General features: G+C 40.7%; 3 protein-coding genes across 7 annotated transcripts in view; 1 reads left to right on the top strand and 2 right to left on the bottom strand.

Annotated features, from left to right (window-relative positions):
* Nucleotides 1–243, bottom strand: part of LOC106568908 (cyclic AMP-dependent transcription factor ATF-6 alpha) — a 49,991-nt gene extending 49,748 nt beyond the window's left edge. For 4 of the 5 annotated variants that reach the window (XM_014139710.2, XM_014139712.2, XM_014139714.2 and 1 more), the window contains exon 1: nucleotides 54–243. In XM_014139710.2, the coding sequence (XP_013995185.2) occupies nucleotides 54–234 (181 nt within the window). In that variant the 5' untranslated portion in view covers nucleotides 235–243. Of the gene's footprint in view, nucleotides 1–49 lie in introns of all 5 variants that reach the window. The other variant, XM_014139713.2, reaches the window with a different exon arrangement.
* Nucleotides 244–1,818: 1,575 nt separating this feature from the next.
* LOC106568999 (dual specificity protein phosphatase 12) lies at nucleotides 1,819–2,728 on the bottom strand. Its single transcript, XM_045693657.2, has 4 exons — nucleotides 2,639–2,728; nucleotides 2,405–2,532; nucleotides 2,316–2,320; nucleotides 1,819–2,073 (listed from the first exon to the last, which is right to left on the bottom strand). The coding sequence occupies exons 1-4, from the start codon at nucleotides 2,726–2,728 to the stop codon at nucleotides 1,844–1,846; spliced, it is 453 nt and encodes a 150-aa protein (XP_045549613.1). The 3' UTR covers nucleotides 1,819–1,843.
* A 10,181-nt stretch (nucleotides 2,729–12,909) lies between these two features.
* Nucleotides 12,910–14,357, top strand: part of rxrga (retinoid x receptor, gamma a) — a 52,353-nt gene continuing 50,905 nt past the window's right edge. Inside the window, exon 1 of the mRNA XM_014139718.3 lies at nucleotides 12,910–13,098. Within this exon, the coding sequence (XP_013995193.1) occupies nucleotides 13,068–13,098 (31 nt within the window). The 5' untranslated portion in view covers nucleotides 12,910–13,067. The remainder of the gene's footprint in view (nucleotides 13,099–14,357) is intronic.

Genomic DNA, 14,357 nt, shown 5'->3' with positions numbered 1-14,357 from the left:
TCACAACACAGCTATTTATGGAATAACAAAGATTATATACGTATCGCACCTACCCCATTCACCATCCTGGTCAATGCAAATATCCGCTAAATCGCTGCCGAAAGGGCCATACTGTAAATTATTGTCTAAATCCAAACGTAACTCTGCCATTTCGCTAATGTTACGAATTCTCAAAATCGTCACAACAAAGAATACGTGGTCACATTTCCTTGTTTGGCGTCGACTTTCCACCATAGAGATAGATAGAGCACTCATCTTTGTATCTCTGCAAGTTTAGCGTGTGTGACAACATGAGCTATCTCAGTTTTAAAGTAGTTAATTTTCTTCTTTAATGGCTAATTTCTCCCAATCCATAGAAATCCCCACCCAGTTGGCTACTTTAAAATGTTGAAAGCCCTCAATGGCAATCTCCATTTTAAAACAGGTTATAGCCAAGATGAGTCCTCTATCTATCTCAATGTTCTCCACTGTAACCGCTGTGTAAACAGCTGTGTATAGCAACACGTCCTGCTATTAGTACGGACCACGAAGAGGGACATTTGGCTACAAACCAAGTGTTCTCAGAGGCTGTACAAACCAAGTGTTCTCAGAGGCTGCTCTTGACAAAACTCAACAGCTATTTGAACTAGCAGCACACCTGACATCAACCATTTTAATATAGAAAAGTTACTTCATCATGTGGATTATAAAAATAAAATAAATGTATATAAGTATTTGGAAGTAGAAGGGTATCCTTCTGGTAGATAAATGTTTAGACAGAAATTCTGAAATAAGACATCTATTCCAGATACACCATGGAGCTCATCAGGCATATTTACAATTATTGTATCTGCTTTGATCAAACTTTTTAGAACTTACTCAATGGATATGTCCGTAGTAGAAAAACTGTAGGTGACCTGCAACGTAGACAGACACCTATGAAACATTTAATGGTACACAGGGGAAAACAGGGACAGCTATTCTGAGATAAAGAAATGTAGTACTTTATTATTATTGATATAAATCATCTTTGTAATTTTAAATGTCCTTGATTTGAGTGTGGCTATCGGACCAGGCTCCACGAGGGGGCAAAAGGGGCTTAAACCCATCAGTTGAAACTTGTGCCCTCTCAATTTTAGTTTTATGTCACTATATACAAATAGCAAAACAAATGTAAATGATTGAGTGACAGGTTAACGCAAAATCAGTATCGACACCGCGCTGTGTCAGCACAATGGACAGAGCGCGCCCCGGTGTGCGTAGGGGGCTATGGAAAGCCCATGGGGTGGTTAGGTATGACTGCTTTGGTTTTCCATAAAAAGCGGGGGGGAAATGCTTCTCATTTGTGGTAGTGCTACACACCCTTCAACAAGCACGGCCAGGATAATGGCTCCACAGCCTCCTCCGACTCCGACTGTTACTGACGATCTTGGAACAGAGGATCCAGCCCAGGTTTGCCTAGAATCATACCCTACCCGCAGGTTTTCTGTCCAAAAAAATGTTCATTTAATAGCAACTGGTTCATAGGGAGAGAGTGTCTGGAATACTCGGTTACTGCAGATGTAGTATTTTGTTTCCCATGTCAAAAGTTCTGTGTCAAGGGGTCTGGAGCCTATATTCATTCCCAAAACAGCCTTACTTTAGTGTGTAGGGTGCCGTCCATTGTGCTGATATAGCGAGGCAAAGATTGGTGCGAAATCTAGCCTCTCTCACTTCAAAATCATTCAATCAATGGTCTAGGACTCTCGTCATTTGAACTTCATGTTTATTGTGGTAAAGCTTGATATAAGCTACATTTAATATGATTCCAATGCTATTACCCCATAAAATTGTGCCCCGTCACTGATTTAAATTTGCCCCTTAGTCACTTTATCCTGGCGCCGGATCTGGTGGCTATACTAATGTGTTTAATTTCATCCACTCTGTTTTTATGCATCAGGAAGGCAGGAGTCACCCATCGATCACAGGAACACTGCTCCCCACACCAGTACAATGAGCCAAACTTTGAGGTACACTTTGGGCACAAGATCTGAAAGCAAACAAGTGAGACTTTGAAGATACTTCGTATAACAAGTAAACGCTGAGTTAGTGGTTCTCAGTGGTAGTCATCAAGGAGTCCCATTTGTAAGTTTTCATCCCCACAAACCTATCATTTAGTTTGAATTCTGTTGAATTAATTAATCTGCTAAATGTAGTAGAGCCGCTTAAGTAAGTCTGCTTTATATTGTGCTAAGATACATGAATACGAAATAATAATACCAAATGTTCAAACATAATATTTGCACAAAAATGAAATGCATTCTTATTTTACACTGAACAATGTGACAAAAATGGACTTAAACTGAAAATAATGAACAGTCCCAAATCTTAACATAACAGAACCTACTGTTGAATGGTATAATAAAACTCACAGATTTTTGCTTACTTTACATCAGGTTTAAGTTGCTGGAGTTTGGCGTATGCATCCCCAAAGTTCATTTTGTGACATTTCATCAAGTAAGCAGTCACCACCGCCACACTCTGACTTTGCCCTACATGGCTATAACAAAAAAACTAAATTACATGTCAAATGCATGTGAGGCTACCATCATGATATGCATTAAGCGACTCCAGATTTGATAGGGCTCGCGCACCAATGCACAAGGACAGCTTTTGATGCCTTGCAAGCATCACATATGAAGAGGATGCAGTCATCCAGGTGGCTGAGTAGGTCTGTGGAGGTCTCGTCCAGGGCATGGACATGCTTCATCCTAAATGACCCATCAGGTGAAGTGGGCTGCTCTGAGTCCACTGTGAGTATGTAGGTAATGCCAGCATTAGTCAGATCCTGGTCATTTAGGTCGGATGCTAACCCGATGTAGACTCCTGCCTCTACCCGAACATTGGCTTGTCATCAAGGATTTCTCTGGGGTAGAAGACCTGTGGCACTGAAAAGACTGCGAGATACATGACTGAGATAATGAACATGTAAGTCATTAGCTAGCTAACTGGCAATTTTTTACAAAAATTCTGTACTAGATAGCTATGTTCCTGATAATCAGACTGTAACGTTTACTGTACCAGTCAAAAGTTTGGACACACCTACTCAGTCAAGGGTTTTTCTTTATTTTTACAATTTTCTACATTGTAGAATAATAGTGAAGACATAAAAAAAATGAAATAACACATTGAATCATGTAGTACCCAAACAAGTGTTAAACAAATCAAAATATATTTTATATTTGAGATTCTTCAAAGTAGCCACCGTTTGCCTTGATAATAGGTTTGCACACTCTTGGCAGTCTCTCAACCAGCTTCACCTGGAATGCTTTTCCAACAGTTTTGAAAGAGTTCCCAAATATGCTGAGCACTTGTTGACTGCTTTTCCTTCACTCTGAGGTCCAACTCATCCCAAACCATCTCAATTGGGTTAAGGTCGGGTGATTGTGGAGGCCAGGTCATCTGATGCAGCACTCCATCACTCTCCTTCTTGGACAAATAGCCCTTACACAGCCTGGAGGTGTGTTGGGTCATTGTCCTGTTGAAAAACAAATGATAGTCCCACTAAGCGCAAACCAGATGGGATGGCGTATTGCGGCAAAATGCTGTGGTAGCCATGCTGGTTAAGTGTGCCTTGAATTCTAAATAAATCACTGACAGTGTCACCAGCAAAGGACCATCACGCCTCCTCCTCCACGCTTTACGGTGGGAACCACATATGCAGAGATCATCTGTTCACCTACTACGCGTCTCACAAAGACATGGCGGTTGGAACCAAAAATCTCACATTTGGACTCATCAGACCAAAGGAAAGATTTCCACCGGTCTAATGTCCATTGCTCGTGTTTCTTGGCCCAAGCAAGTATTTTCTTCTTATTGGTGTTCTTTAGTAATGGTTTCTCTTTCGACCATGAAGGCCTGATTCACGCAGTCTCCTCTGAACAGTTGATGTTGACATGTGTCTGTTACTTGAACTCTGTGAAGCATTTATTTAGGCTGCAATTTCTAAGGCAGGAAACTCTAATGAATGTATCCTCTGCAGCAGAGGTAACTCCTGGTCTTCCTTTCCTGTGGTGGTCCTCATGAGAGCCAGTTTCATCATAGCTCTTGATGATTTTTGAAACTGCACTTGAATAAACTTTCCAAGTTCTTGACATTTTCAGTATTGACTGACCATCATGTCTTAAAGTAATCATGGACCGTTGTTTCTCTTTGCTTATTTGAGCTGTTCTTGCCATAATATGGACTTCGACTAGGGCTGTCTTCTGTATACCACCCCTACCTTGTCACAACACAACTGATTGGCTTAAACGCATTAAGAAAGAAAGAAATTCCATAAATTAACTTTTAACAAGGCACACCTGCTAATTAAAATGCATTCCAGGTGACTACCTCATAAAGCTGGTTGAGAGAATGCCAAGAGTGTGCAAAGCTGTCATCAAGGCTACTACTTTGAAGAATCTCAAATATAAAATATATTTTCATTTGTTAAACACTTTTTTGGTTACTACATGATTCCATATGTGTTATTTCATAGTTTTGATGTCTTCACTATTATCTACAATGTAGAAAATAGTAAAAATAAAGAAAAACCCTTGAATGAGTAGGTGTCCAAACTTTTGACTGGTACTGTAAATTTTATCCACAAATTGATAAGGTATTATCTGTCAATTAATAATCTTCACTCAATAAATTGACATTTTTGACAGACAAACACAACGTGCTAGGCTAACTAGGCCTTTGGAACGCAGGAGTGATGGCTGCTGATAATGGGCCTCTGCACGCCTATGTAGATATTCCATTAAAAATCAGCCATTTCCAGCAACAATAGTAATTTACAACATTAACAATGTCTACACTGTAATTATGATAAATTTAATGCTATTTTAAGCAAATTTTTGGACCATTTTCTTTCAAAAACATTTCTAAGTGACCCCAAACTTTTGAACAGTAGTGTACATCATTGGTTGTGAATTGCTCTTTAACTCTAGTTCAATCTTGAATTTGAATTGAATTTGCCACACCCACAACCCACAGGAAATTCTATGAAATTCCAATGGCTTATTTATTCTACACTATACAAATTACATTCTAAATAATTATAGTGGTCTGGAAATATTGTTGTCTATTCATTCCTCTTTTTTAAAATATCAGAAAAAAATACATTTTTCATAATGCATTAGATCAAACACTGCCATATGAAAGGGAACAAACTAGTGTCACAATGGAAAATACTGTTCGACATCTTAGAGTGAATCAAAATAATATTTGAGAAATGGTCTATGTATTCTCTTTGCAGTAATAAGTGGCAGATCCTTTTGATAAAAGATTTATCAAACGAATGAGACTTTCATGTTTCATGTCTCAGTTGAATTAGTTTGAATGGCTTTGAATTAAATTCTACTTCCTTCAATTCAAATTGAATTCAAATGCTGCTTCCTAAAAAAAAAAAAATGCTGCTTCCTGTAGGGTGTGGTCAATTCAAATGGGCCTCAACCCTGCCTAATTATGCTAGCTATGTCAAGGGAAAGGGAGAGGTGAGGGAGGGAGAGCGGTAGGAACTCAGCCATTCACATAAAGAGACGCGCGTGCAGTTATTGAACTGGGAACATTTTCACGCGGTGTGGAATTTTACAACATGACGTCACAATCAGAACGATTGGAAACTATTTCACACTGCGAAGATTTTTATGTTACACGGGGAACTTGGGCTGCAGGAGGTTCCTTTTTATTTTCCGTGTAATGCAGGGATGTATGTAGGCTACTGTTTTGGTGGTATGACAATACAATACATTTGGGTCTTGGGAGATGCTGCAAATATGAGATTTGCAATTTATGTCAACTTGCCTCAAAAAATAATGTTTAATTCAAAATTCAATGCAAATATTTTGATTACACATAGTCTTAAAATATGTCCCCCCCATGTAAGATGTTTTAACATATTTGTTTCAATAGGTGGCAGCAAATATACATATTCAATGGATGCGGTGGTCTACAGAATATCTTGATTACTGTCAAATAGAATATTCATTTATAACCATTTGGTCCACTCAACATAGATGGTATGGATGCACAACACATGCATCAACAATTTGAAGTGTTTTTTTTTTGGTGAAAATTATGATTCAGCAGGATATTCATGTAACAGTGTTGATATAAAATAGTCACTTGTTTACAAAGTAGACTGCATATGCTATTGTATACTTTACTCTATATACTTTACTCTGAACTCAACAACACACAGTTTGTTATTGATCAAATCTGATCTTTTGATGCCTGTCCATGTCTGCTCTCCAATTTCAGCGAGCGTCTCCAATAAGCCCCTTGACATACATTATAAATAGTACAGAAAGCTGTTCCTAGTGAGCGTGGCGACAGGGTTAGGCTACCCTCAATTTATTGTCCTTGCTGAAAAGTAGGCCTTCAGTGTCCAGTTTGGACATTTCATCTTGGTTTGGTCACAGGAGACGCTGTGATTCTCACAGTAAAATATGATGAGGCACTTTCATATTTCTTTCCTACTTCCCTTTTTCCCACAAGTATCTAAAAATGGAGCGTTACTTGCTAGAAGTGATACTGCCCTTTTGCTTGAGGTTGGACCTTCTTATATGTGATGTGAAAGCTGACACGGTGGCATTTGAGCAAGTGTGAGTCACTCTTCAAGGGCCTCTACAGCCTTGATGTGGACTCGGGCTTGCAGAGCGGCTCTGATCAAACAATCATAGATATCACATGTGTTCGACAAATCTGACATGCATTTTAACCAAAACACTCACCCATACACCAAGCTGCAGTAATAGTGAAACTTGATGGTGTAGTCAGTAAACTGATAAGATGGAATGTCTTGCAACATGATGTGAATCAGAGTGATATACATACATGTAAATGGATAGTTAAATGGATTTGTATACAGAGTATGCCAACATTAACTTAAGAAAAATCTTTGCCATGTATGGCCATTTGGTCAAGAGCATCCTCTAAAGGAGATGATATTTTTGACATACATTTTCTATTGGGTACAAGTAGTTTAATGGTACACTGATACGCAAATAAGATCTGTCCTAGCTCAAATCTTTGACCTGTCATCAGTCAGGCGGCACTGGCAGAGAGTTAGACTTCCAGTAAAACATGGAGTGGTTTTTTTTGCGTTACAAACTCAGTTGACTCTTACATTGCACATAAACAGGTCACAGCTGTGCTGGGCTTTGGGTGTAAAGGTCAACACAGCCGATTCCAGACCAAAAGTGGCCCCCCTGCACCGTGGGTTCTTCTAATCCCTGCTGGGCGGCTTTCCACTTTGTTCATCCCCTTCTGTCTCCCTCTTTACCTTGACACGACGAAGCAGGTGTCTCCGGGCCCTAATCTGATTGGTCCCTTCAGGACAGCTCCATCTTAACCTGAGTTGGTCTCGGCGAATCCCTGATCCAGCCGCCTCTTTTACAACCATGGCGCTAAGCCAGACCGCAGATCCGGTATTCTTTGCACGCATATACGATGCAATGGGATGGGATTATTGTGACATTTTCAGTTTATTGGTGTCTAATTGGTGTATATCTTTTGTTTGGGCGACATTAACCATCATTCAAATAGTGATTGTGGTTATTCTTAGGTCAGTTAGGACTGGACCACATCAACGCATCCTTGCGTGGTCTGGTCTGGTTGGCTTCTCATTTTACTGTAATTACCTCTGTTAACCCTCAAGAACCTGGGGATTAACAGGTTAATACAATGTGGAGACAGACCGTGCTCCCTTTGAGCTAACACCTGTAGAAAACGGATTAGGACTTGGAGGAGTCGCCATAGGAACCAGTCATGTTTCAGAGGCCTTCTGGAGATGGATGGCCTTCCCGCTGGGCACCCACTGGTTGAATCAACATTGTTTCCACGTCATTTCAATGACATTACGTTGAACCAACGTGGAAGAGACATTGAATTGACATCTGTGTCCAGTGGGTTGGTCCTTGGAGGGGGTAGAAATACAGAAGGTTTTCATGTTTCAATGTTATAGGAAAAGACTAAGACATATACCTTTTTAAAGAATGCTGCATGCGGGCTGACCACCACTCTTGAATAGCAGAGTCCTACATATAGGAAAAGTAACGGTTACTCATGGCCACCTTATTATATATCATCACAGAAGATATATGACACAGACATACTGTAGGTTCCTAGAGTTGCCAAAATATTTGAGATGGCATGTGAATATGAAATTCCATTGAAACGAAAAGGAGGCTACAAAATACTATTGTGGTAAATGTTTCAATCTTCTTCTGTAACTACTGTACCATTATGTGTAGATTGCACATGGTCAGGAATAACCCTGACCCTAATTAATTGTGATATACAGTATTTAAGATACATGGTACTTATTTGGTACTTATTTGCTTTTTCCTCCAAAATTCCAGGATATCCCTTGCTCTCCTTTTGTTATCCACTGCTACATTCAGACCTGTTGTTGTTGCAGGCTTTCACTGTCATTGTACTTTTGAAAATAATTATTCTGGCCACTACCTTGTTTATAAAGGAAGAGGCTTGAGTGTTCCTCCAATTTGGCAGCGGGCGGGTACTCTCTTCCTCTGTTAGTTGATGGTGTGCCCCCCGGTCCCCTTTTCTGGCATTCTTCAGGCCCTATTGATTTTGCTCTGTTGTTTCCTGTCAAATGTCCTCTTGAAGATGACTATTTCAGCCCACTGTTTGGCCACTGTGCTGTGCTTCAGGTGGAGTTCTCAAGGGAAGGGCCAGGTGATTTCCTGTTGTTTGTCTCCCGATTGTTCCCAGAGGTACTCTTTGTTTGGTCTGTTTGCTGGAACTGTAGGAGTTTTCGTGAGCCACCCTACTCCTTCCTCTTAGTCCTAACCCTTGAATGTTTGCAGATATGTAAGGTGGAAGCTATATGGTGGAAGTTTCGCCAAAACACTGCCTATATCAAACCCTTCTATCCAGACCCTTTGGACCAGGAAACATTGAGGGGTTGGTAGGCCAATGGGTAAGAAAAAGGAAGCGAATTGGGACAGGCTGTTGTTAGCCTCATGTACCAGACTCATAGGCTCACTTCCTAAGTCACAGCAGCTGTTGAAAGAGACTATAGAAGCCTGAACAAGGACCGGGCGGACACATTTTGTCCTCTTGGTCGTTCCCCTGCTTGACTGCATGGGATCTCTCCAACGGTTGTTCTGCTGATTAAATGACCAGAGCATGCTATCCATCTGGTTAACTGCTCAGCTGGCTTTCACAATATTCCCCTTTTGTCACGCTGCCTCGGAGTTATTGCTCAAGGTTTTTGTTGTTGAAGCAATGCTCATTTGGATGCAAGTAGCCTATAAACCAATAGGCCCCACAACCTTCATAAATCCCATTTGGATTAGCTGATTGCTAATGATGTCCACTCTCCCTGTAATGTTTACCTCAGAAAGTCCTCTGGTTTTCTAATGTGATGAATTGGACTAACATTTTGATGCCCGGCTCTAGTTTACAATCCATTTGGATACGTTGTTGGATGACCTGAGGATTGGAAAACAATTCCAGCTTTGCTGGGGTTCCTCAGGGTTGAGCGTTGGGCCCATGGTGGAGCGCTCATATGTTGATCAGCATGTCTTGGGTCAGGTCCCATGAGCCCGGCTGACAGATCTGTTGAGTAAGATTTATGACGGACTTCCTGTGTGTCATTGGAGCGCTACTCTAGTTGTCTTTCCTGTTGGTCAGCCCAGGGCTTTCTCCAGTAAAACTAACGTTAAGACGGTGTCTCAAAGTAACCGCAAGGTCTCCTTTTTGGTCTGTTTGTTAAAAAACAGTTTGGTGCTTACAAAAAAATACAATATTAGAGATAACTAAGTACAATTCTTGCTCATCTTTATCAAGTCAAGATCTTAGAATGACAGAAGCTGGTTGCAATTTTCGAATTGCCACAGACTTGAATGTCCACTTTCACCTTGAAATACCAAAGTGTCTTCATCTGGCCATGTTGATTCAATATGTTGACTCACCAATCCCTGAAGGGTAGTATTTCTGTACTTCTTGAAGTTTTTATTGATTTGGCCAAACACAGAGAGGCAGATACAGCAAATTAATGAAGAAGTGGCCCCTTTTACAAGACTTCAGAGGAGAGCAAAGGTCCCGTCAAAGAAGGACAAAGAGTTCCTTGATAAATGACAGCCATCTTTTCAAACACTGATGAGAAACCAAACCTGAAATGGAATCCCCAACTGTTCGTTAGCCTCATCAAGCTCCATATTCAAAACACTTTACTGTCTAGCTATAGATCTCATCATACACCCTCCTAGCCTGAAAATGTCACTGACATGGGTTGTTTTTTGTTTCAGTGTCTATTTAACGCGACTGGATGCATGGAAAGTTAGCTGATGCCAAAGAAAGAGCTCACAATGGAAAGTTGGGTTGCACGTTTCATCTTTTGTGCCTGGAGATTGATGATGTATGAGATTGATGATGTTCTACACGCCTGTGCTGTCTGTTCCCAGTCCCTGTGTGCATTGCGGCAGGGATCCACTCAGCAGCAGTGTGGGGGGTTGATGATGGAAGAGGGGGAGGGAGCTCATAGAGGCATGATGAGACTCCGATAATGAGTTCACGGCAGATGGAGAAGACCCAGCCAACCAAACCGACCGTTCACACACACAAGCACACACACGCAGATGTACAGGACACGCTTTAAGACACACGCACACACAGACAGTCGAACACACACATGCACATACAGTCATATCTGCACTCACACACACACACACACACACACACACACACACACACACACACACACACAAATCCATATGCATGAACACACACACACACACACACACACACAAATCCATATGCATGAACACACACACACACACACGCACGCACGCACACACACACACACACACACACACACACACACACACACACACACACACACACACACACACACACACACACACACACACACACACACACACACACACACAAATGCACATCCTAATCTCATAACCTCATATTTATTTAACCAGTGGAGGGAGGGTGATTCAACTGTGGTGGCTATAATGCTCACGTTGTGTAACAGACCAGACCGATACCTTTGTAACACTGACAATAGAGGAAATAAAGCTATTCTGCACATATCGTGGGCCGATGCAAAATGCAGTAATGGAATACATTTTAAAAATCATCATGTACAATCATCCTCTCCCGCTACAGCTATTCATTGTGCACTTTACCCAATGAGGACACTATCGAGTGAGCTTGCTTCACTGGGCTATATGAGGGACAGGGAGGGCTGTGGCGGTCACTTGTCCTTCTCAGCTCTCTGTTGGGTTAATGCTTCATCTTAGGTGATGCTATATGGTGTTGAGGGTGGGGGTCTGTTGCCTTTTCAATGGCTTTCACACAGCCTATTGTTGTGGACAATAATCAATGTTTGCTCCTGTTTAAACCACTTCTGCAATGATTTAAGTCACATTATTTGATTATGTTGAAGTTTTTTATTTCTGAAGATTTGAAATGCACACAGCCAGGCCTATATGTTATTTTTCATGATTCGAGAAACACACAGGGCCACACACACACAGACACACGTGCCCACATACACATACAGTACACACATGCACACACACACATGCACACACACGCACGTGCACACAGACACACACATACACACACACAAACACAGCCACACACACACATGCACACCCACAACAACAAACGTTGTATATTGATTGTTATTCACAGATGTCCCCTCCTGTTTCGATTTTGAACCATAAATAATCCTATAGTTTGTCTGATGTTAAACGTGATTCAAAATAGAATAGTCTTCTGCCACTTAAAACCGTGCTGTGCAATGACACTGAGTAACACGGGACAATGTCCTAGACCTAGACCATGTGGCTCCATTAGTGAGATAAAAGCAAGGTTGATAAATAGTATTTTTAGTCCCCTTCTTTGACTTTCATGAATTTACATTATCTAACGGGGGGACAAATGAAAAGAGGCCCGATTAGTGTGGAATGAGTTGGAAGAAAAGCTATTCATCTTTGTTAGCATCCTCCTGTGTTCTTTTATGGGTCGTTTTCAAAGAAGGGGGAGCTGGGGGGAGGCTTTCCCAGCCAGGGAGCAGAGCGACTGGACTGACGGAGTGGCCAGCCGCGGTGCTCGCGGAGCGTCCCCCCCCACCGAGAGTTCTAGACTGTGAATGCTGGTGACTTCTTAATAACCTTCCAGGGCAGTGGGAGGACCACACCCTTATATGACCCCTCCTCACTCTTTAGAAAGATCTTGGGTGGGGGGGTCCAAGGGGGTCTTCAGACCTTCCATCAGTGGTCAAACATAGTATTACTATAGCTACAACCCTTTGGAATTTGAAGAATGTTCACTTTAATTCCTCAATGACATATTAGCATATTAACCTACATATTGACATTCTCTGATTTAAATATTTAGCTGTGCAAAAAGAAACATTTGAATACATATGTCCTCATTTGGAATGCCCAAAATGTAGCCTAATAGCAGATTTTAAGTGGAAAGCCTATTTTTAAATGTAGCCCTAGTCTACAAGTAGCCACATAGGTTTAAAAGAGAAACACAATTTGATAAAACATGGATCTCACATTGAATCAATGGGATTCTCATTCAATTCTAATTCAATGCCATTATTTTAAAGCACAAACTATTTCCATGTAATTTTCTTAATGTTGGTGATAAGACAAACAGTAAGCAATTTTAAGATGTTTTAACCCATATCTGCAATTAAAATGTCATACAGTATGTGTACTCGTTTAAACAGTTGGATTTATAAATCTTCAATTTAAGCTTTAATTCTCTCTCATAATAAAACGCATTGACAGGCTGCGCGAACTATCAACATCTGTTGCTGTATTTAGTGGACGATGGCTTTGCATGGTGTATCTGTGTCGGCAGATTAAGCAAATAACGTTATCATTTTGGAGAATCCCATTTTTCAGCCACCCACTCCACTTGGCCCCTCCATGTGTGGTAGTCCAACCAGGCAACTGAGAAGAGAATCAGTCAAGCCGGGAACGGCGTTCACAGAGATGCTGCTCTGACGGTTAGAACATCCATCGTTGAGAGAAAAAACGGACATTAATAACTTCCATACAGTTATGGATAATAATGAATCGTGTCTACATCGAAGTAAGTACGCTTTTCCTCACTCTTTAAAGTCTTCGGACACGAGCGGTAGGCTATAACCCGCATAGGCTGCTCTTGCAGTTGGTTATCTGGGTTGTTTGGGCAATAACGTGTCGTTTGATAAACTGAATTATTTTTGCACAGCGGACTTTACACCCGCAGGCAATAAATCATGAGTGGCAATGTTATTTATCTATGTAGTTAACACTTGTCCCGCGCCTAATGTATAGGTCTATTGACAAGAAGGCAGTGCCAATGCACAAGTCAGGTGATAACTTATCTTAGTCTTTCTTAGTCAGGGTTTGGCACTTTAATTGCGCTTGTGTAATTTATGGCTATTTTAACGCGCTTCTTGTTAAACTGTTTGCTGGTCTTATTTATGGGTCTGGTTTGGCAAAGAAGTGCTTATCCATGCGACAGAATGATACATTCACCCACCTCACCGCTGTTCTAGTGGAAAGTTAAACAAGACCACCGTGAGAGAGTCGGACTTTTTTCAACGCACACTTCTCTTTAGTAGGCTACACTTAATTGGCTGAAATTGTTCTGCTTGAATCATCATAATATCTTCTATCAAATAACAACGAAGTGCCCACACCACAAGCAATGAATAAGCAGCCATGTGGTCCCAAAGACCTCTTCTCTCTTTGTATTGGAAATACGTATTCTTTTTCAATTCAATATTCTATTCTATTGCATGTCCTCGCATGATACAGCCTACTATATTGTTCCCTTATGCATATTTCGATTTTAGAGTTCTGAAAGTATAGGTCATTGTTACACTACTATAACGCCACCTATTGTCAATAAATAATTAATTCAAGGAAAACCACACATTCAAATAAAACCATGAAGAGTGTTTCCATTTACATTTGGGGATAATTATCAGAACAAACGTGAATACATGCATACATGAAATGACAGCCGACTATTATAGTATAAATGATTCTGAAAGTCTCCCATACATCATTTCCTCATGGATTTTATGTATGTGTAATCACATGCTCATATTGCTACAGAGGCCTCCATTTACTTCACTGGTACTCTCTCCCCCACACCCCTCTCTCTCAATTCAAGGGGCTTTATTGACATGGGAAACATATGTTTACATTGCCAGAGCAAGTGAAATGGATAAACAAAAGTGAAATAAACAATAAACAGTAAATATTACACTCACAAGTTCCAAAATAATAGAGACATTTCAAATGTCATATTATGTCTATATACAGTGTTGTAACAATGTGCAAATAGTTAAAGTACAA

Source organism: Salmo salar, chromosome 14 (assembly GCF_965601325.2).
Source record: "Salmo salar chromosome 14, fSalSal1, whole genome shotgun sequence".
In the NCBI taxonomy this organism is placed as follows: Eukaryota; Metazoa; Chordata; class Actinopteri; order Salmoniformes; family Salmonidae; genus Salmo; species Salmo salar.
The sequence above is the reverse complement of the archived record's forward strand: the minus strand, read 5'-3'. Positions and strand labels throughout refer to the sequence as shown.

Coding starts and splice junctions, on each gene's coding strand:
- LOC106568999 (XM_045693657.2), bottom strand. CDS start 2,728: ATGAAGCATGTCCATGCCCTGGACGAGACCTCCACAGACCTACTCAGC. Junction 2,533..2,638: donor TCATATGTGATGCTTGCAAG/GCATCAAAAGCT, acceptor CATGTAATTTAG/TTTTTTTGTTATAGCCATGT.